The sequence below is a fragment of the Denticeps clupeoides genome, chromosome 3 (assembly GCF_900700375.1).
Source record: "Denticeps clupeoides chromosome 3, fDenClu1.1, whole genome shotgun sequence".
NCBI classification, from domain to species: domain Eukaryota; kingdom Metazoa; phylum Chordata; class Actinopteri; order Clupeiformes; family Denticipitidae; genus Denticeps; species Denticeps clupeoides.
The window spans coordinates 17927779-17950258 of record NC_041709.1 but is presented as its reverse complement, the minus strand read 5'-3'; the positions used below and the strand labels follow the sequence as shown (position 1 = coordinate 17950258).

General features: G+C 42.0%; 1 protein-coding gene across 1 annotated transcript; it reads right to left on the bottom strand.

Moving 5' to 3' along the window:
- Nucleotides 1-42: 42 nt before the first annotated feature.
- Nucleotides 43-19282, bottom strand: niban2a (niban apoptosis regulator 2a). Its single transcript, XM_028972857.1, has 14 exons — nt 18902-19282; nt 14928-15058; nt 13305-13433; nt 13056-13161; nt 12576-12743; nt 9275-9390; nt 7622-7726; nt 7373-7535; nt 6845-7032; nt 4068-4223; nt 3656-3769; nt 3337-3444; nt 2838-2949; nt 43-2244 (listed from the first exon to the last, which is right to left on the bottom strand). Exons 1-14 carry the CDS (start codon nt 18954-18956, stop codon nt 1418-1420), a joined length of 2478 nt encoding a protein of 825 aa, XP_028828690.1. The 5' UTR covers nt 18957-19282; the 3' UTR covers nt 43-1417.
- Between the last annotated feature and the right edge of the window lie 3198 nt (nt 19283-22480).

Below are 22480 nucleotides of genomic sequence, written 5' to 3'. Positions count from 1 at the left end.
TTTTTTTGACACTGAATGGCTGAAGTGACAAGGAAAACAAGCCCATTAAAAAGCAATATTATTTAATTCATTATGAACTGGTAACATATCACATGAATACTCAAGCAAAAGAAAAAAACAAAAAGACGTAATTTAACCGGCATTACTCAAAAACACGAAATAAATTAAGTGTTATTACAGTTCTGGAAAAAGGAGGACCAATATGTATGGACTTGTTCATTACAGTCCATTATTTTGCCTGTTGAGGAAAACAAACACGTTACAAAAAGAACTACAAGAACTACTGTTTCATTGTTTCCTTGTCGTAATTGAACAGGCAGTCCCTCAAAGCCAACATGCCTACCGCCTCACGAACGTGACAGCTACCCATTCCAAGGCCTCTTGAGTCCTTAACCTGCCAAGAAAAGTTCATTTGCAACAGCAGGCTGCAGATAAGCACTTTTTTCATTATGAATGGTCCTGTTATCCCCTCACATTCAGATAGCAGCGTCACCAGGAAAGTGAGTCCAGGTGCAAGGAAGCTCGGTGCAACCTCGGGCTGCATTCTGCACATATAGTTCCCGCAAACTTATCGAGACCCTGGCGTATTTATCTTGCACACCTGTTGCTTTCACACACCCCCCAAACCACACACTTTGGCTCATTTATACACCCGTAGTTACAACAGGTACTGGGGGGTAAAGTAACATGAGTGCACACAAGGATACAGTCAGCAGGAAGACAGATTTAAAGAAGGAATGCTTAAGTTCTGGCCATGTGATTGAAAAGCAATACAAGATCCTGCACAACATATCGGTGATTGTACATGTTGCCAACCAAGCCACCCGCAAATAAATAAAAAAAAAAAAAAAGAGTGAGTGGGTGTGTTTTGTGAGCATGGCCTAATAAGGAAAGCGGTCCCATCATATGGTTGCTACAGGCTCTTAAAAAAGGCAAATAATAATAATAATTATGGGGCGCATGTCAATTCATTAGCGAATATAAATCCCCAGTAGTACAGACATAGACACACCCACATGTCTGAACTAGTATTTTCTTGCAGCCTTGACTGTGCATTAAAATGTGGTCTGAAAATGAATTTCAATGTTAAAGGGCTCAGAGTTTATATTTTCAAAAGTGTCACTATACTAAATAATGCAATTTTTACTAAATGTTACCATACAGAGCTATGAAAATGGAGGCAGTAAGTACATTAACAAAAGAAAACAATACTTATAAATATATATTTAAATTATTCATGACTCCCTGAAGGTCAGTAATCTGACTGTTTAATGAAAAGCAAAGCCAAATGAGGGGTCAGTTCAAAGTAAAAATAAAAAATATATATATATATTAAAGCTAAACATTCAAAGCATATACATGATGGTTGCAGTGCCTGAAGCTTAAAATAAACAAAAATGTCTATGTCTCCTGGATTTTAAACCTCATAAATGGCACCTTGTACATTTCGACCATTCGGTACAGATGCCTCCAAATCCACCAGTACCTCCTCTGGATCCAGGACCAGGCCTCCACTTTTCAGAGATCCCTCATGCTTTCCATGTGCCTGCTCCTCCTCGTCCACAGCCTCGTTGGTGGGTGACTGGAACCCACTGTCATCATGGTGACGGGAGCCTGGTTCATCTGAGTCAACAGAACTCTCAACCATCTGCTCGCGGTCTTCCTGGTTCGCCCCCAGACGAGTCTCCATCTGCAAGGGGGTGTGAATGTGCTGCTCATCCTTCCCCTCTTCCAGATGCACTGTGTTTTTGGTACCTACTGGGCCAGGGTCCTCTGACCGGACTGGGACTGCCACCTCCACTACCGGGTTAATGAGGGAACGGATCTTCTGAATGCAGTCGGGGGACTTTGGCTCAAGGCTGACTGAAGCTTCCTGAACAACAGTGGTGGCAACAACAGGGCCTGTGACGGATGTGATTGCATCACTTTTAAGGCTCTTAGGCAGTTTGAGGGTCTCGGGATCAATCTCAGTCTCTTCTGGGATACCCTCCACACCTGGAACCTCTATACATGACTCATATGGCATGGGCATTCCATCCAGATTGATCATTGAAACGATCTGCCGCCTTCGTCTGCTCTTACTGGCTCCAGCCTCTCCTCCACCATCGGACTGGTCCACCCCATAGTGTTCTGCCCAGTCAATGGCATTTTCCCCCAGTAGGTGGAGGTTGGGGTCGCTGTCGGTCAGGATGATGCTGTCTCTGTACAGGTTGTGTTTCCTCTGGACTGCTACCTCCTTAACAGCTGTAGAGAGACCACAGAGAAAACATACAGTTACAACATAGGCAAAACTGCATGTTAAAGATTAAGATTGCTGTTTTATGACTGGTGTTTTTTTATGGTGTACTGATGTTGGTCCAAACTGTTCCGAGGCACTGACTGTTTTGTGGGTGCAGGTTCAGTCATGCTTGGTGTGTGCAGTGTGCTTAAGGATAACATTGCAATACTGGGTGCAGGACCGCATTTTATCTTTTAGGTAGCTGGAATTTTAAGCTTTTCTGATTTTGTATGCAACTCAAGTGACTTTACTCCTGGTTTATGTACACCATTAGTGTTGTTCTAATGAAGGGAGACATATTCACGGTTTTTAAACTGGCTTTAACAAACTATTAAATGCTTTACGCAGGCCATAATTTTAATGTTAAATCAAATGCGACATCACATTAAGCTTGTTGGTTTCTATGTAGGATGTCAAGTTTATTTGCTGATTCATTGCATTGTACATTGGTAAGACCATCTAGAGGAAGAACACAGCACAATATACATTGTGGAATCAGAGAATATCGTCATACTGAGTGAACACAATTGAGAAACTAACTCAAATATTTGACACCCACCCTTCTTTATGTCCTTGCTGACACAGTGGAGCACCATGTCCTCAAAGACATCTTCTACCAGGATGAAGTGAGAGAAATCCTCAAAGATGAGTTCTCGAAAGCGAGGCAGCTCCTAGAAAGAGCAACAGTAAGTGTGTGTGTGTGTGTGTGTGTGTGTGTGTGTGTGTGTGTGTGTGTGTGTGTGTGTGTGTGTGTGTGTGTGTGTGTGGGAGAGAAAGACGTATGCCACGTTTTGGGTTATATGCCCGTAAACGGTCTCTGGTAGTCAAAAGGCCACATACAGAGTCTTTAGTGGACCAAAGAATTTCCTTTATAGTGTCCCTTGTTGGATGTTTAAAGACGTGTTCGCTGTTTCCAGTCATAAAAACGAGAATGTTGTGGTTGTGATGTGATTGATCATGCCATCACCAGGCTAAACCCAGGCAAATGAGGCTTCAGTCAAATAAAGAGTCATTTGGAAATAGACCATGGGTGAAGAGGGTTGTGACCACAGACTCACTGGTGTGCAGGATGGGCACAAATGTTTGAGCATGTATGGTACAATGATCTGCAGAAGAGACTCCTTGAAGAATTTCTTTCGCACAGAGCTGCTGTCGTAGTCATATTTCTGCAGTGTGAACAGGAATAAACACAGATTATACACTTCCCAGCACAGAGGGTCATGTACATTTACTGACATCAGTTTTGCAGTAGAGGGTAATCTAAAATCAATAGAATTAACCCATTTAGGCAACCCTGACCAACTTCTATGGGGAAATATAGTGAACCTACAGCTCACTAACCTTTGTTAATCTGTTCTATTATGTGTGTGCGTGTACCTTCAGCACTCGGTCCTGGCAGCCCTGTATGGCCTTGCAAAGCTCATGACTTCCCTGAGATCCCAGAGTCTGATATAACAGCTGCTCAAAAGTGTAGACTGCATTATCCATCTCCTATAGACAGACAAATAGAAATAGGGAGAGAAAAATAGATTAAAAGTCAAACCAAAAGGGGAAGGTTGATGCCATGATGTGAATTTGGCAAAGACAAAATGCAGGGTAAAACCCTGAATGCAATTCCAGTTTTTACCACATGGGGACAATATAAACCAATGTATTAAGCACAGCTTTTGCTGAGGTTTTGCCCAAATAAATCATATTGATGTGTCCAGTTATTAAATTGTATGTAAATATATAAAAATATAAAACAGAAAATACTGGCCACAGCAAGTGTGTGTATATGGTGTTGTACCTCTTTCATGAGGATCTGTGCTCTCTGGATAAACACAGAAGTGGTGGACACCTCAAAATGCTGCTGCAGGCCATCCAGACTCAAGGCCTCCATCTTCTCATAGCAGCTTTGCATTTTTACTGGGTGGAATGCCAGCATAGACAACTTCTCCATGTGCTGAGAGTCAGTGTTAATACAATGTCGTCAGTTATAGTGCAATTCCTAGATTTACTGTGAGGTTTCTCCATCTATGGCAATGATTTAAATCTGTCAAAGCATCACTGAATTGCAAGTCTTCAGATGAACAGTCTGCAAGACAGACAGCCAGCCACTGCAGACATAAGAGGGAATTTACCCCATGACCATTTTATGCTGACTATATAGGCTGTGAAAAGTGATTTCAACTGCTTAATCCAGGAAGCAATGATAATACAAATATGGCTCAGTATAACTTAACCAATACTGGGCACAGAATTACAGGGAGTGCAGAATTATTAGGCAAATGAGTATTTTGTCCACTTCATCCTCTTCATGCGTGTTGTCTTACTCCAAGCTGTATAGGCTCGAAAGCCTACTACGAATTAAGCATATTAGGTGATGTGCATCTCTGTAATGAGAAGGGGTGTGGTCTAATGACATCAACACCCTATATCAGGTGTGCATAATTATTAGGCAACTTCCTTTCCTTTGGAAAAATGGGTCAAAAGAAGGACTTGACAGGCTCAGAAAAGTAAAAAATAGTGAGATATCTTGCAGAGGGATGCAGCACTCTTAAAATTGCAAAGCTTCTGAAGCGTGATCATCGAACAATCAAGCGTTTCATTCAAAATAGTCAACAGGGTTGCAAGAAGCGTGTGGAAAAACCAAGGCGCAAAATAACTGCCCATGAACTGAGAAAAGTCAAGCGTGCAGCTGCCAAGATGCCACTTGCCACCAGTTTGGCCATATTTCAGAGCTTCAACATCACTGGAGTGCCCAAAAGCACAAGGTGTGCAATACTCAGAGACATGGCCAAGGTAAGAAAGGCTGAAAGACGACCACCACTGAACAAGACACACAAGCTGAAACGTCAAGACTGGGCCAAGAAATATCTCAAGACTGATTTTTCTAAGGTTTTATGGACTGATGAAATGAGAGGGCCAGATGGATGGGCCCGTGGCTGGATTGGTAAAGGGCAGAGAGCTCCAGTCCGACTCAGACGCCAGCAAGGTGGAGGTGGAGTACTGGTTTGGGCTGGTATCATCAAAGATGAGCTTGTGGGGCCTTTTCGGGTTGAGGATGGAGTCAAGCTCCCAGTCCTACTGCCAGTTTCTGGAAGACACCTTCTTCAAGCAGTGGTACAGGAAGAAGTCTGCATCCTTCAAGAAAAACATGATTTTCATGCAGAACAATGCTCCATCACGCGTGTTCAAGTACTCCACAGCGTGGCTGGCAAGAAAGGGTATAAAAGAAGAAAAACGAATGACATGGCCTCCTTGTTCACCTGATCTGAACCCCATTGAGAACCTGTGGTCCATCATCAAATGTGAGATTTACAAGGAGGGAAAACAGTACACCTCTCTGAACAGTGTCTGGGAGGCTGTGGTTGCTGCTGCATGCAATGTTGATGGTGAACAGATCAAAACACTGTCAGAATCCATGGATGGCAGGCTTTTGAGTGTCCTTGCAAAGAATGGTGGCTATATTGGTCGCTGAGTTGTTTTTGTTATGTTTTTGAATGTCAGAAATGTATATTTGTGAATGTGGAGATGTTATATTGGTTTCACTGGTAAAAATAAATAATTGAAATGAAGTTGCCTAATAATTATGCACAGTAATAGTCACCTGCACACACAGATATCCCCCTAAAATAGCTAAAAATAAAAACAAACTAAAAACTACTTCCAAAAACATTCAGCTTTGATATTAATGAGTTTTTTGGGTTCATTGAGAACATGGTTGTTCAATAATAAAATTATTCCTCAAAAATACAACTTGCCTAATAATTCTGTACTCCCTGTAGAAATGTACATAATTAGGGTCATACCTTAGGCATATGCACATTTTAGTCAAATTCAAGAACAAGGCATCTGAATTTAAGTAATCGATAGCTGACAACTCCACTGTAATCTGGTGGGCTGCCCCAAACAGTGAGCTACAGACCAGCAATGTTAATATTGTCATTGGAGAAAGTAGAATTTGCAGTCATTAAAGTCACAAAAACATCAGATTTCAGATATTTAATTTAATTCAGCTTTAAATATTTTTTTTCAGTTCAAAACATACAAGTAACATTACGAAAAGAATGGAAAATAAATGTTGACTTCACGTCAAGGAGTTCCATGTATTGTGTTGGCCTACGCTGGCTTGTTATACCACTTTGTTCATCAAGAGGCGATAATGAGTAGTTATCATTATGTAGTGTCAAATCTGACCTCTGCCCTGCAAGAATTGAGGAGTATCGCTGCCCTCGGGCTGTATTCTGTCAATAACCCAAACATATTAACATCTGCAGAACAGTTCAGGCAACTGGGAGGGAACCGACTCATTCGGTTGGAATGAGTTCCCTGAATCTTTTAGGCCACACCGAGGAGAAAGTAGAAAGGAACTGACTGCTGCAGACTGATTACAGGTCTACTCTCTAAATACACTTGGCCAAAATGACTCATCTAGTCAAATACTCACTTAAGAGTTAAATTGCAGGTTTATCTTGTATTCTAAAAGAATGTACCTGTACGTAGTTGCTATTTTATTTAGAGTTTTTGACACCACTTTCCAGTGAAAACAGTAATAGCGACTGGATGTTAAAGTTCACTTACCTCCCCCAGCTGATCTGGCCGTTCCTTGCTGGCTGTGTTTTTGCTGACCTCAACCAGTTCTCTAAAGAAAATGTCTCGAACCTCAGCAAAACCGCGGCTCGTCGGCTCCATCAGGGCCTCCAGGATGGAGCTGACGTGAGGCTGGACACTGCTCCGTAGGAGCTGCTCTACCCTGGGCAGCATCAGTGCTGGAGGGGGGGATAAAGTGATATGGCGCTTTTTCTACAAACACAAACAGTAATGATGCTGGAAATCTACTGATAATTATTAAACTAATTATGTGCATATCTTGAGCTGTTTCCACCTGATCACATCCAGAAACACTGTAAATTATTACAATCAAAAGGAGCCCGATTAAAGACTGGGACTCTGAATCATAATTACAGTTCACGATCACAGAGCAGGTGGCAAGATAATCAAAAGCCAACATAATAAGCCTACATGAGACATAAAAAGAAATGAATCACTTTAAACCAGAACCATTTGCCTTGTCAGAGAAGAAAAATATCTGGAAACGTGCGTTCTCACCACGTATCTTTCCAGTAACATGCTCTCTAGATGTGATAATCTGGTCCATGTCGGTGCGTAGAGCAGCATCCAGGTGGGGGCGTTGCGATTCACAGACCTTAACCAAAGCGTCGTACTGTGCATGCGTCTGAGACAACACCTGCTTGTACACCGCATTTGAGATCTACACACACAAATAGTCATTTCAATTCTTTAAATGCATTTGATTATCCCTACGGCCATCCACCAAATCACAGCTGCTTTTCTCACCAGGATCCAGCTCCTCTGCTTCTGCTGAAGTTTCCCCTTCAGACGTGGACCAATCAGATTCCTCAGCTCAGGCTGCAGTGTCTCCATCACAAGGTTGGCCAGGATCTGCAAAGCACAGCTCCTTTTGACTTAACACTCCTCCAAACAATTGTCTGACAGACAGATAATCGCAAGGATAGAAGTGAACAAGAAAGTGGCCATGTGTGTGTGTGTGTAGCTGAAAGACATGTGCTCCCTGTACGGACGAGCTTTATGGGATATAAGGTGCTAAACTAATACTTTAAATAAGTAATTATACTACAGACATGGCAAATACTAATCGGTCCTTCATATAAAATTCATTCATATAAAAGTCAAAGTGCTCATTAAAAAGAAGGGGAAAAGAAACATATTTAAACACAATTTGTTCTATACAGAGATCCTGTAGGTGTTTGGGCGGGTCCTTCAGCTGTCGATAAATAAACAAGGCTTCTGTAATTTAACTGGCTGGTTTTATTACTGGACCTCATTAGGCTTCAGGGTTATGATGTGACCAAAGAAGTAAAGACTGAGTACTTTTTCTAAGGGCTCCTGTTGAGGTGTGAGAACATAAAAATGCTCTCAGTGTAGAGCTTAAAAAAAAAACTTCTCTGCCTCTCCAGGCTAATTCAAAGACCTTAGTAAAACACCAAGTTGTCTGCAACAGGGCTTTCGTTCCCTGTGCTTATAACTACAAGAATATATTAAAGGATGAATTTACTAAATTTTGTTTTGTTGTTGTATACACCATTTATTTTACAGACAATGAGTTATGTCTGCATGCAAAATCATTTATAAAAAGAAAAGTAAAAACCAATGGCCCACACCCAGTGTAACAATAACATCTGATTATGTGTAAATGTGTGTGTGTATGTGTGTTAATCGTTGCTTGGCAGTGGTCAGGAAGTAAGGTGAGACCCACCTCCAAAATATACACATGCACATGATGAGTGGAGCAAAACACATAGGTCCCACTTCCTATGTGGCATAAAAAGCAATGCAGAAAAATGTGCTCATGCATGCAGTGGTTCAGGAAGGTTGAAAAACATGTTTTAAACTTTATGGCATATAACAATTAGAGATAAAATGGTGGGTAAGATGCTACAGGTGGTTGACAATAGCTGTTAACTGGTCAGCTAAACTGATAAAATGTGAATAAATGTAGACCAGAATATGAAATGTAAGGTCACCCGCACAAGGTGCAATAAATAAAGGATCTGCAATCTGGATGCATATGTTGATGGAACTCCTTGCCTTCTACCAGAAGTAAGCAGAGTTAAATCTATTGAGGGGGGATTCAGATATGATTATTATATTATTTAAAATTCATAGCAGGTTTTTCCATGGTGCCTGATTATACCCAGGACACCAATTCCAAAAGTAAAGTATATTTATAACAACTAAATGATTTGTTTTATTCTCCTTAAACATGCTTTAAGTCCTCAAATTTGTGATGTGTGATGTGTTAAATGCAAGGATTTAGATTTTAAGGAAAGACTGTCAGAACAAACCAACATCATATCAGGAACTTGACATCTCAATCAGACCAGCCTGTGCATGTGTTTATTTCACAACCATGTGATGGTCCATGTTCAGATAGGATCAGGCTACTGTTCCAGTAAAGGTGGTCCTCACCTGTGGTGGGTCCCCACACATCATGTCCCAGGTGCCATAAAGGCCTTTATTCTGCCTGTAGCGCCTCAGGGAGTCTGTGAAGGCGGGAGTCTGAACCTTGCACTCCTCCAACAGACCTGCGGGGGGCAGGAGAGAGCATTCCAGAGTCCATTATGTTTCTACTCAGCTCACCAATTGATAAGTGGGTCAAAAATTCTATAACAAGAAAAAATATGCCACAACACAGTCAAATCAGACCTGATTATGAAAAATTTTGACATGGGCTGAAACCATGTATACACAACACAGACAAAGAGTATTAGTTTGACCTGATTAGTCTGTCTCTTAATTTGGGATTAGCAAATCATTAATCAAAAGTGAAAAGGATGGATAAAAATTACTGTCATGATCGAGAAGGTACTTGCCAAAAAAACTAATTTCATAGCCAATTTCTGCATTAAGGGATTCAATGTATGAAATGCAGAAGTGATCTCAATGGGCGACAGAAACGAGCTGAATAAGCATTCAGTGATGCATGAACAGGAAGGGGTGCGGTCTAACAAACTCACTCACACACACACAAAAAGGGTAAAGGCTAAAAATTCTAAGTTTGTCTTTTTCACATATGGCCTAAAAAACAAACCAATCTCTTTCACAGATGTAATGATGCACAAAATGCCAAAAATGTTTAGCCTGTGTCATATTTTTGAGCAAACATGTCTGAAAGTGTTTTGCATGTGTGCGCTTCATTATAATATAAATATAAGAAAACAACATGGCAGAAAATGATAGGAATAGTAAACCTAATGGTGGGTGGCTAATGCAAACCCCCACAATGATGGCAAGTTAGATCAGAGACTAGGAGGGGGAGGAGGGTGACAGGGCAACAGAACAGATGTGATTTAAAGAAAAAAGGAATAAGCAGGGAAAAGCGAGAGACAGAGGCAGAAAGTCAGAGCAAGTCATGCAAGGATTATTAGCCAAGCAGATACGTGTATGTCTGTATTGGTCAGACACATATACAAAGGTTTAATATTTTTCCTGTGATGGATGACTAGTTTCTTTTATGCCATCTTTGACTAAATCAAAGCGCCTCCCACACACCTATATTTCCCTCTGTGTGAAGTCAGTGAATGAAATAGTGGTAGCCTGTAGGGCTAACAAGAGCAGTAGTAGGTGTGAGTAACAGAGAATAGGAAGTGATAATTATGTGAACACTGACGAACTGGGTCAAAAAAGGAACTTTTGGTTCTCCAAAGGATATTCAATAATCCTACTTCTTCTTTAGCCAGATAACATTGAAAAAGCTACACATATACGCACTCCAAGTTGAGACATAATTAAGGCAGCATAAATATAATTTACTCTGGGAATAATGGCTCTCCTTGGAATTTTAAACAATAACTACAAACAGCAAGAGCTGCTGAGATATGTACTGTAACCAGGAAGTAAGAAAAATGTCCACATAATTTCATTGCATATTTTGAGCTAGAATTTCAGTGCAGAACACAGAATGCATAAAAGATGCAGATTCCAGCCAGAACACAAGACAGGTGTGAGTCAGAAAGGACAATGTGACAATTTAAATCATCTGTGGGTGTGTAATGCAAGTGACTGTTGGTCTGTAGAACTATGACAATAGCACGGGATTACCCTCGCAGTTGCTATAGCAACCCAACCTGACAACACGCAACTCAACTGACGCACAAAACATGTCTCTTGAACAACAGGAATGCAAAACAAACCACACACACCTAAACAATTAGAACATAATCTGATTATTTAACATGGCAAACAAGGGCTTTAATAAAGTTGTTCGTTCACCTTACGTTAAACATTATTATTTTGGAACGGAGCTATTGAATCAAGCCTGAAATCAGCAAATAAAAAACACAAACGGTCACTGTTAATGGCTGCTGAATCCGGGTAAGAAGAGCCCGAATCCCAAACCTCCCATTTATGGCACAAAATACCATCATGACCACCATGACCCAGTCTCTGGAGCCCATGTCAGCTCAGATAAGACTATCAGCACTTCTCCTGCCAAAGATAAGGACTTCCCAGGGACCCCGGTATCTTTCTGTCAAAACAAGGATGTTTCTGTCTCTGGGAGATGGGATTCATTAAACTTGACGAGTCAATCAATAGTGAAATTTGCATTAGGGACTACACTATTGATACACTGAGTGTATGAATTGTGATTGTGTGCCACCCTCCGTTCCCCAGCCCGAAGTGCTTCGAAATCCAAGTCCTCTAGTTAAACTCCAGAGAGCCAGCAGGTTGGAGACAGGATGTAGGATAGAGAGAAAGAAGAGGGCAAAGGGAAAGGCAGAATAAACAGGTGAAAGACAGTACAAATAGTTAAAACATGCTCCATATTCAGGCTCTGACAGACCCAAAAATGAACCTTGCTTGAAACGGCACATGGGCCCACAAATACAGAGCAGAAACCAAGCCCCGAAAACCACAAGGTCCTAGAATCTGTTTACCAAGCAACCTGAGACGGACCTACCCGCCTCTGAGTTTACACACTTACACACACCACTTTCTTCAATGACATTAAGTAAACCTAGACATTCATGCAAGTGATGACCACCCCAGCAAAAATGCTTTATGGATCAGCGGTTCAGTTGTCATGTCAATAAAAATATGTTCATATGCACAGTTTATCTGGTCGTTATTTAAAACAGATTAATATTCCAGAAAACAGAATTCAAAGAGAGTCGGTTATGTTCAGTTTACAGTGAACTGCATTTGTCTAGAATGTAAAAGGACTACTGTGGTGTACTGTGGCTATACACAGGGGCTTCATGAGGTTCAGTAGAAACAATCTGATCCATTTAGAATTTAAATGACAGATAATTCACCACAGAATGAATTTGCCTAATTGTCAGTTGGATAGCTGAAGGGCTGCAGCGGCAGTCTTTTAAGTGGTCTGACCCTGGTGCCTGTATGAGGTGTGGCTCCCAGGGTTCTGTGTAGTGAAAACTTTTTGTAGTTCTTGCCGTCAGGCAGAATCATTTTAAAGGCATCTGAACTTTCACACTGTGAACCTCTGTCACACACCCTCAGCCTTACCTCAAACAATGGAAGACAAGCTAAAGGAGAGTAAATTACATGGTCGTGTAGGCCACAAGGGACACGGTGAAATGCACATAAAATGTGTGCGTAAAAACACCCACAAACACACTTGACCAAATTTCACATAATTTATTAAATGGAAAACCAAACATTCACACTCCCTGTTGATCTTGTTAGATTTCATCGCGCAGGAAACATCTGACAGTGTGCTGAAGTGAACAGTGTGCAAGTGCTGCCTCACCATTATTGGCCTGCCGTACACAGTCCTGGAGGACAGCGTTCCACTTGTTCTGCTCCTTCTCTGACATGACGCAGAAGTAGTGGTGTTGGGCGTAGGGGTGCCAGAGGATGAGCGGGTACTGAGATGGGAACTTCAGGAACGGGGAGCTGCCCGCTTTAGCCTTCACCCCTAATGTGGACTATGCATGAAAAACTGACAAAGAAAGGGCTCCGACATTTCACACGTAGAGAGAAACTTTTTTTTTTTTTAGTAATTAAGAGTAAATCAGTTGACAAGATAATTTGACTACCACGAGACGAATAAACAAAACATTTGACTGTCACTGGAAATACTGAGTATTCTACAAATTATACCAAGAAACTTCATTTTAGGACATATTGAATTGTTATACTGCGAATCTTTCATACAACTTCCAACTCGTTTAGTACAACACTTTCATTCTCTCTTCCACCTCCCTCGTACCATTGACCCATTTCTCACCAGGTAGGCTGTTGTTCAGCAGCCCCACGTACTCCTCCATAGAGGTGAGCGCTCTGTACCCAGCACAGTTAATGACTGCCTTTGGGTGCAGTCCTCTGTCATGGGCCTGGAGGACGAAGTTATTAATTACAAACCCACTACAGTCTCCTAAATCACAAAGCTCAAGAACAAACAGACTAACAAGTACCGCCTGTCTACACATCCACTGTATTTAGTTTTGCTATTGTTTGGTTCTGGTTGATTTCTAACCTGTTTGGTCTCATACAGGTTAATGTTGTAGGAGTCGTCCACATAGAGGAAACGATGTCGAAATTTCGCATTCTCCTCCAAGTACTTGTACAGGCTTCCTGAGAAGATGAATTTACCCTTCAATGCATCCTAGAACCAAAGCATTGGTAACACTGTCAGCAGATACAGAATACAAAACATTTTCTTTTTAGTTTAATTGACAAAAAGCTCAGACAAGGCTATTACAGTAAGAAACATTGCCACATGACTATAGTTCTGTAGCCACGATTACATAATTTTTATGTCACCTCTTATGAAAATAAGTTAGAAATACTAAGTCAAGACATTACGTGAGTTTTTCACCCTGCAGCTTGGTTGCAGACACCCAAAATTAAACCACAATTCTACTCAATGCAAAACCACACTCATGAAATCCTTTTGTTTACATTGCGTTGAAACTCAAGAAACAATTGCACTTGCAAAAAAAAAAAAAAAAAAAATCAGCCTTCATCTGAAGTCATCTTCAGAGAGGTTATATTGAAGTAGGTTTGATGTTTAAAGCTGTACCAGTGATCCACATGCCACCACTTTACAGCGCAACTGTAATATTGCCATTTTTCTTCTATGACCTCAAATAAATGTAATTCTGAGCCACAAAGGGGATGGGAGCAAAAAGACAGAGAGGAGGGCAAGTTGACTGAATATGTTGTAGTGTCTCTAGTGCTGGCAATGTTCTCTCCTGGGCTCATAACAGCCATGTCTAAATGTTATCCACTAAATTATTTTAAATGGGTCCAGTTATTGGTGTGGTTCTTTGCTCAGGAACATTTCCCATATTCTTCACATCTCCAAAGAGAGGTTCTATTAACTTCTAATATTCCAGTCTGACAAACGACTTTGTGTGAGGTCAGCTTGTCATTTACAGCAAGGACTTTCACTGATTCATGGCAGAGAACCAGTGGGGAGAATGGGGGGAAGAGATTGGAATTACATACAGTTCTGCTCATGTGTGAAATCTGCTCCACTTCAGCCTCTGTTCTTCATATGAGAGCACAGAAGACACGAACCCATATGGCTGCACAAAAAACTATTTCACCTCATGCAAACATAATGTGCAGCTCGGTTGGGAGAGTATGGCCTAAGTTTAGGGATTTGAATCCCACTGAGACCAAACCGAAAGTAAAATGCACTCAGTGTACTCTGCTACAGAGGAAAGTGTGACTTCTTTAAACACGGAGATGCTAAACTAAAGCTTACAGAAAGGGTGTGGCTCTAAAGGACAGGAACAGAAGTGGAGCAGGAGGATGATGGAAAAAAAAGAGAAGCAAACAGCAGGGAGGCCCTGTACAACAATTTGGGGAGGGATGGGATGGAAGAGGAAAAAGGCTGACTGGCAGAATTTGTAATTAATGTTTCCCTAGAGGCAAATCTGCTATGGAGGCAGAATTAAACTGATTGGTTCCCTCTGGACGAAGCTTTCCCTACAGGTTCCTCCCTTTTTTCCCCTGACAGCTAAAAAAGTATGTATAGATGGAGGAATGCTGTAAAGATTTCCAGTTCTCTCTTTTAACACATCTGATACTTAAAATCCAGCTAGCTATTATAGAACTTGAGATAAGGTGGGGAACAACAAATTAAGGTGACCTTGCGATGCAGCAGTTGTGACTGAGTCCCTCCACCGCCCTCGATCTCGAAGCGCACACTGTTGAAAAGGGCCACAGCATACTGCTTCTCATACAGATGGCTGAAGTCATTCAATATGACCCTTGATCTTGCTGTTGAGAGAAAAAAAAAAAACATAAAAAGAATGCAGTTTAAGAAAATCATTGGAATATACGGTCATAAATTGTCTGCAATATACTGCTCTCTACTATTGCTTATGTTCTGTTATATGAATAATGTTGTGATGTTTGGTACTTGGCAGTGCATGTGTCAAACAAATGATTCTTTGTATATGAGCATTTGAAGTGGGGGCCGGGGGCATGAAACATCTCAAAACAGTCAGCCAAACCTGTTTATTATTATTATTAAAAAGTATAATGTGTAAATCCTGTGTGAAGCCTCAGTCTTTCATCTTGCTCACCCCAAAGTTCGACATCTGCCTGCATATTCAAAAATGAAAGGGTAGGGTTTAACACTAAGATCTTTCCATTTTGTGTGTGTATATATAATTTAAGTAATGTGTGCAAACACTACTAAGTAATATGAGCCCCCTGATATCTGACAGATGCATTATGCATTCATATGTTTGTGAACAGACTAAATACATTTTAAGGGGATCCATGAGACACATTATAATTTAATTGTTTCATTATAAAAAAAAAAAAAGACAATATAATAAATCCAATGAGCAGACACTTCTCTATTTGAATGCAAACATTTGTTGTTTCTCTTGACCCAGGACCCAAAAATAGCCCTAGAAACACACAACTATATGTGGTGAAATAAACATGCAGGTTTGCTACAATGGATTTAAAGAGGCCTATTAATAAGCAATAAAGAGTAAAATTGGTCCACACTTTAAAAGTAAAATGAGCCGAAAGGAACATCTAATGGAGCAATAAGTGATCAAGAGACACATGAAATCTTTTATAACCTGGCCATTCCATTAAAAAAAAAAACATTAAAAAAATAATTTGTTTAAGTGTGTGCACATTTATGCAACCAGTTCATGGTATGTTTTTCATTTTAATTGTACAGGTTATAGCTCAGATTTATTGTTGTCTCCTTTCATTTTCTGAATAACAAAAACACGGCATATTTAGACTATATCAATTGTAATAAACCATTAACTTAGCCAGATTCTGAAAGTCATTTGACAAAATTAGAGGTTTAAATATTGGACTGTAAAAGGAGTAACTAAAACCTAAATGCAACAGAATGTCTCGTGAATGAAAACTGTCTGCCCCTCTCTCCCTCACAACGGCATTTTGCTTTTGCATCTGAAACCTGTATTCATTACATGGGTGTTCCAGGCCATTTTATGAAGCCTGTGAGCCCCTTTCACCAACAAAGAGTTCCTGTTACAGCAAAGTCCAGCATCCAGCTCAGGAAAGGCCCCAACAGGAAGACAAAAAAAAAAAAAAAATCCTCTATGTCTCTGCCCGAACTTACACAGACGACACATTCATCTGCGGCTACACCCAGTGGCCCGTTTTACACTCCGTTAACGCGTCAACACCGGCACATCAAAACAAAAACACAGCTGGCCAATCACGGCAAGGACGTTTCATACCCCCCCGCCAGCAGCCTTATCCTGCTGGGACCACTCAACACAATGACAGGAAGGATATTGGTGAGAAAGAGAGAAAGTTTTGCTGCAGAAGATTGGATGGCAGTAAACACAAAATGGGGTCCCCAGGGGCCGTGAAAACCAAGGCCTGGTGGGAGAATTGTCGTCGGAGTTGAAGGATCACTTTCTTTGGCTTTATAAGGCAGCATGCAGGACATAGAAAGTGTTTTTAACTTCAAATCACAAACTAGCTGCAGTTACAGAACACAGACAAGGTGAAACAGGCAAACTTGAAAGGTGGCTCTTCGCTGGAGTACGAGATCCCTGCCAGGTCCATGTCAGACCCAACAAGCGCAAACGTGGTCGACGAGCAAGAAAAGATAGGATCGTACAAAAGCTGCCGGAAGTGCCAATCAACACTAACCTCCCTAACCTGAGATCCTGACAAGAAATGAGCTGAATTACTACCCATGTGTGAGTGAGCACAATTTCACACACCACCAAACCACCATGATGGTCGTGTGAGTGATTTGGGTCCATAAAACGTACAAAGAAAATCACTTCTGTACATTGAGTGCAGGGCGGGAGGGGGGTGTGTTGTAAATTCAGGACTTGCCTAAACCTGCCAACCCCACTCTCCCTACAACACTGATGCCCTAACAGAGTAAGAGTGTGTGTGTGTGTGTGTGTTTGTCGTGAATTAAGAACCTTTTTGTGTTTTGATTACCTATTCATTGTGGTGGGACTGAAACAGCTTCGGGGTACCCGACAGAACCATATGATGATCCTATCTCTCAGCTCTAGAAAGTGCAGCTTTGGGGCAGACAACCACAGGTCAGCTGAGAATTTGTTTCCAAGAGCACAAAAACGAGTGGCTGCATCTCCATTAAGTCTAAAAGTGCACAGACTGAGAATGAAAATAAAAAATAAGCTTAACAGATCACCAAGTGATCTGAGGTCATTCTGAATATGCATTTTTGTGCAACACTGCGAATTAAGCGCCGTTTGGTCACATTCTAAAATACAGGGTTAAAATTGTCTGCACCAAAAAAATAAAATAAAAAATCCCTCATACAAGTCTGCTCCCACATATATTGGACTTGTGTTTCTGTGATAGCTTGCATAACATGAACAAGTAGTCTTCTATTACAACTACCAGTGTGGTTGCTGCTCTAGAAATAAGCCTGACAGAATCCATCGGCACGATCCTTGGAATGATTTGTGAGAGCCGAGGGCAAGTTTTTGTCCCATAAGATTAATAATTAGAAATAGTCATTGTGCTTAAACTATTCAAAGTAATAACCATTAATCTTTTTCCAGCCCCAATGAAGTCATAGTTTTTCAACGTTCCGCCCAATTTGTTCATTTCAAGACGGTGGCATGCGTCTGGCCATCCTTTGGCAGGACATTAGAGAATAAGATACACCACCGCAGAGACCAAAATGACAACCGACTCCCCAATTATTCATCCTGAAACGTCTTAAGTGGCAGACAGGTTTGGAACAAAAGGAGGTATGCCGCGTGCCGAGAATGTGCAGGGTGGAGCATCACAGCTCAAACAGCGTGGCACTATTAGAAAAGAGCGAGTTAAGAAGGGCAGCGAGGAAAGAGCTGAATGGAAGCTCGGTTGTGGGTGATCTGTTCTTTCCAGTCGCAACCTTCAAACCCCCATCTCGGAATTCCGAGGTCAGTCCTGCGTTCAGGGCCCGATGGTGGTCAAAGAAAGCCTACAGAAACTCTGTTCTGGAAGTTTTACCAAGAATTCCCGTACGAAAACTACCACAGTCGGAGATTAAATTACAGGCCAAGGCATCCGTGTAAAATCTGTCCTTGGCAAGGCTCTTTGATCCTCTCAGGCTACTCACACACACAAAATTACACACATTAGAATCTATTTATTAGATTAAAAAAAAAAAAAAAAAAAAAAAAACGCTGTGCGCATGAAAAGGGCGGTCTGTTAATAGGGGACAGGGTTTGGGATTGAAGAGCTCCGCGTTATTTAAAGACATGTGTGTTGGACATTTTTTCCCATCCCGCCCTCGGCGCACCCTTCACTGGAACAGAGAACAAGAACCTACACGCAGAAACGCACTCAGAACTTCACGGTGTGGGGTCCAACAAAAAAAAAAAGAAAGAAAAGAGAGTAGAAACTCCAGCAACTCGGGGCATTAAAATCCCAGTTAAACTCGGCAACATCTGAGCAGCGAGAACGTCTCCGTCGTCGTGACCAATTTAGCCCGAGTTTCGAACTCGTGCCTGAGAACGCATTGTAAAAGAACACGCCGCAGCAGCTGTGATAAGAAGAGAAAGTTGATGTGAAGTTAAGTTTTTTTTAATAACGCTTTAAAAGTGTGGCGACTGCGCATGCGCCCTCCGCTCCTCTTACCTGTAATCAGCTCGCGCCTGCTTTCATCCAGGTGAGAAGAGACCACGTCCCCCATGACGCCGTCCCCGAACTCCGCGCGGAAAGGAAATAATAGTGGTGACAATTCGACCCGGTCGCCGGAGAGGTAACGAGGCCGGCGGTTCACGTTTAAGAAAGAAGAGCCGAGCGCGGGGGAAACTGCGGCTGGGCGCGCCTCACTTCATCCCAAAACGCGGCGACGAATATACATATAAACTAAACAAAGTAGATATGGTCCGACAAAAGGCTTTTTTTTTTATCTAGCTGCGTCCCATTTTACTTTTTACTCGAGTTTACGGTTTCCAGCCACGTTCACTAAAACCCCGCACACACTCGCCGCGTTCAGGGTCTCAGACAGGACTGGTTCGGTGCTTTGGAGAGACGCCTTGCGCGGGCCACGCCCTCCCGGGGAGAGTCCTTTTACCCGGTAAACGTGTTCGTGGCCGCCTGCTGGATGGGCGTGGCCGCCTGCTGGATGGGCGTGGCCGCCCGCGGCACGGGCGTGGCCTAGGCGTACTGACGCGGGCAGCGTGGATGCGGCCAAGCTCGTCGGAAGGGTCCCGCAGCACGAGACGCTGAAAACCGGATTCTGACGTCACGGCGTAGTCCAGGCAGAGTGGCGCAGAGCTCGTGCGTTTTGGCGGATGGGAAATTTTGAGTCCAACTCCAGCATTCCTCCAGGAACCAACCTAAAAATTTGCAGCATACACAACACCATGAGCCACGTGGGAAGTGAAAAACTTGCTTTCATCTGACACCTGTCAAGGGTTGGATATATTGAAGCCGATTACGACCAGATCGTGATGACTTTGGTCCCCCAATCAGCAGGTCTTGTGGGGTGCTCCAGATATGAAATTGAAAGTGGCCCAAGGACATAAAACCAAGACCAAAAACCAAAACCATGATTCACGATTCAAGAGAGCTTTGATGTAAGGCCCGGCCGTGGTTCATTAACATGATAATCATTTTAAAGAATAAAGACAACCAAAGGAGATAATGCAAACATGTGAGCCGATTCATAAAATAATCTTGTTCAATCAGCTGTGAACCAGAAGACCCAGGTTCAAACCACACTTACTATCATTGGGTCTCTGAGCAGGACACTTAACCCTGAGTGTCTCCAGTTGGACTGTCCCTGTAACTGGATAAATGGCATAAATGAAATCGCATAGTGAAGGTCAATGTGTAATCGTAAGGTTGCCGGTTCGAATCACGAACCGCCAAGGTGCCACTGAGCAAAGTGCCATCCCCACACACTGCTCCCTGGGCGCCTGTCATGGCTGCCCACTGGTCAAAAGCAGAGGACACATTTCATTGTGTCACTGTGTGCTGTGCTGCACTGTTTCACAATGACAATCACTTCACTTTCACTGCTGTGGCACAAACAGCTGGAAACTGTATGGCTGGTCATGACACGGGGACATTCATGATGACAAGACAATGGAAACATGTTGACAGATGAGGAGCCTGTCAGTTATTACAACAATAGATGAAATTCGATCAAATATGACCATGTGACCACAGATGGAAAGTAGTTTGTCAGTTTTCAATTTGTGGATTAAGCCGAGGCTTAGACTAATTGCGTATTTGAATGGAGAGGATAAGATAAGATGATCCTTTATTAGACTTACGTTGGAAATGTACGTTGTCATGGCAGAAAGTACAAGATAAGAGCAGCAAAAACAGTAGCACGGACAGCATGCCGACTATATAATATAAAAAGTTGAATGTACAAATAAAAAAATAAATAGTCCTAGAAAAAAAAAAAACATTGTACATATGAACTGACGGGATATATATATACACATATTGCACTTAAGAAAAATCGAAATGGTGCACTGGATGTGGGCTTAATCCATGAATGTGGGTAAATTTCAAGATATTCAAGTATGGACGTCTTTTCCCAACAGTGTCCTACACACTTTTAATTTAGAATTTCATATTTGGGCAGCTCTAAAGTAGTTATTTTCTTCTCCATGGCATCCACTTATGGCATCCACTGGACAGGCGCCCAGGGAGCAGTGTGTGCTTTGCTCATGTTTGTATGTACTTCTACAGCTACAGCTGTTAGACTGAAGACAATTGTCCAAGGAGGTGTCTTTATACCAGTGAGACAGATTTACAGATGGAATCAGCTGCATTAAAAATAACAGTGCTAATAAACAGATATTTAGCAGCTCTCTCATTAGTTAAAGTACAGAGATCCTTTTTTCCCAAAAATGCTACATAGAAATCTAATATCCCATATAACAGATTTAAATCCTGTCTTTTGTCCAAAGCAACTTTTGAAGCCTGTTAGAATACAGGTTTGCACACACGTCTAGCCACCTTCACATGTGCATCTAAAAATCTTTTGCTTTTGCTTTTGATCTGTTATACTATGCTGCCCTCTTGTGGATCTTCTCATCAAAGAAAATGCACACACACTGTGGGGGTGGGTCTTATTTGAATCCCTGCTGATTTCGCCCACTAACAAAGAAATTATCCGTCTATAATTTTAATGATAGGTTTATCATATCGTGCTTTCATGTTACCATCGATGAAGTGATGTTAATCTAAATATTCTCTAAACAGGAAGGTCTTGAGCTGTCGTTTGAAGGTGCTCAGTGACTGAGCTGTTCTGACCTCGAGGGGAAGTTCATTCCACCACCGAGGGGCCAAGACGGAGAAGAGTCTAGATGAATATCTTCCTTCATCAGAGATGGAGGGACCAGGCGAGCAGTACTGGAGGCTCGGAGTATACGAGGTGCAGTGCGAGGTGTAATAAGGGCTGTGAGGTAGGATGGTGCTGCTCCATGTTTGGCTTTGTAGGCCAGCATCAGTATTTTGAACCTGATGCGTGCAGCTACTGGGAGCCAGTGGAGGGAACGTAGCAGAGGGGTGGTGTGGGAGAATTTGGGAAGGTTGAAGATCAGTCGTGCTGCTGCGTTTTGTATGAGTTGTAGAGGTCGGATGGTACATAGTGGTAGACCAGCTAGAAGGGAGTTGCAGTAGTCCAGTCTTGAGATTACTAAGGACTGAACCAGTATCTGGGTGGCCTGGGTTGACAGATAAGGGCGAATTCATCTGATATTGTAGAGAAGGAATCTACATGAGCGGGAAAGATTGCTGATGTGAGTCGAGAAAGAGAGTTGGTTGTCTATTGGTACTCCAAGGTTGCGGGCTGTTGTAGAAGGAGAGAGCTGCGAGTTGTCCAGTTAAATAGCAAGATCCTGATGTGGTGAAGAATCTGCTGGAATGAATATTAGTTCAGTTTTGGTGGTCAAAAGGAAGGACATATCAAACAAACAAACAAATGAATAAATACGTCTGAAGTAAACACCCTCTGTTCAAATGGCAGAGCAGTGCGGTACTTTTCAGTAGTGTTGGTAAGTTTGGAATCATTTATAAATCTGATACGGTAGACACCCTTTTACCTCTGTTGGGCATTCTGCACCCCCATAAAAAAAGCCACCTCTGTATTTTAATGCGTAGTATGCGTTCCTCAAATCACCCGAATACCCTCAACTAGCGGCTAGCAAAGAATGCTGCGGAGACCACTGGAGTCTGTACAACATCTTA

Bases quoted from the DNA above. Each gene is read 5' to 3' on its own strand.
- niban2a (XM_028972857.1), bottom strand. From the start codon at position 18,956: ATGGGGGACGTGGTCTCTTCTCACCTGGATGAAAGCAGGCGCGAGCTG. The intron at 9,391-12,575 runs GTGAGGCAGCAC...TGCCCCCCGCAG, and splicing joins TGTACGGCAGGCCAATAATG to GTCTGTTGGAGGAGTGCAAG. The intron at 4,224-6,844 runs GTAAGTGAACTT...ACTGACTCTCAG, and splicing joins GGCCAGATCAGCTGGGGGAG to CACATGGAGAAGTTGTCTAT.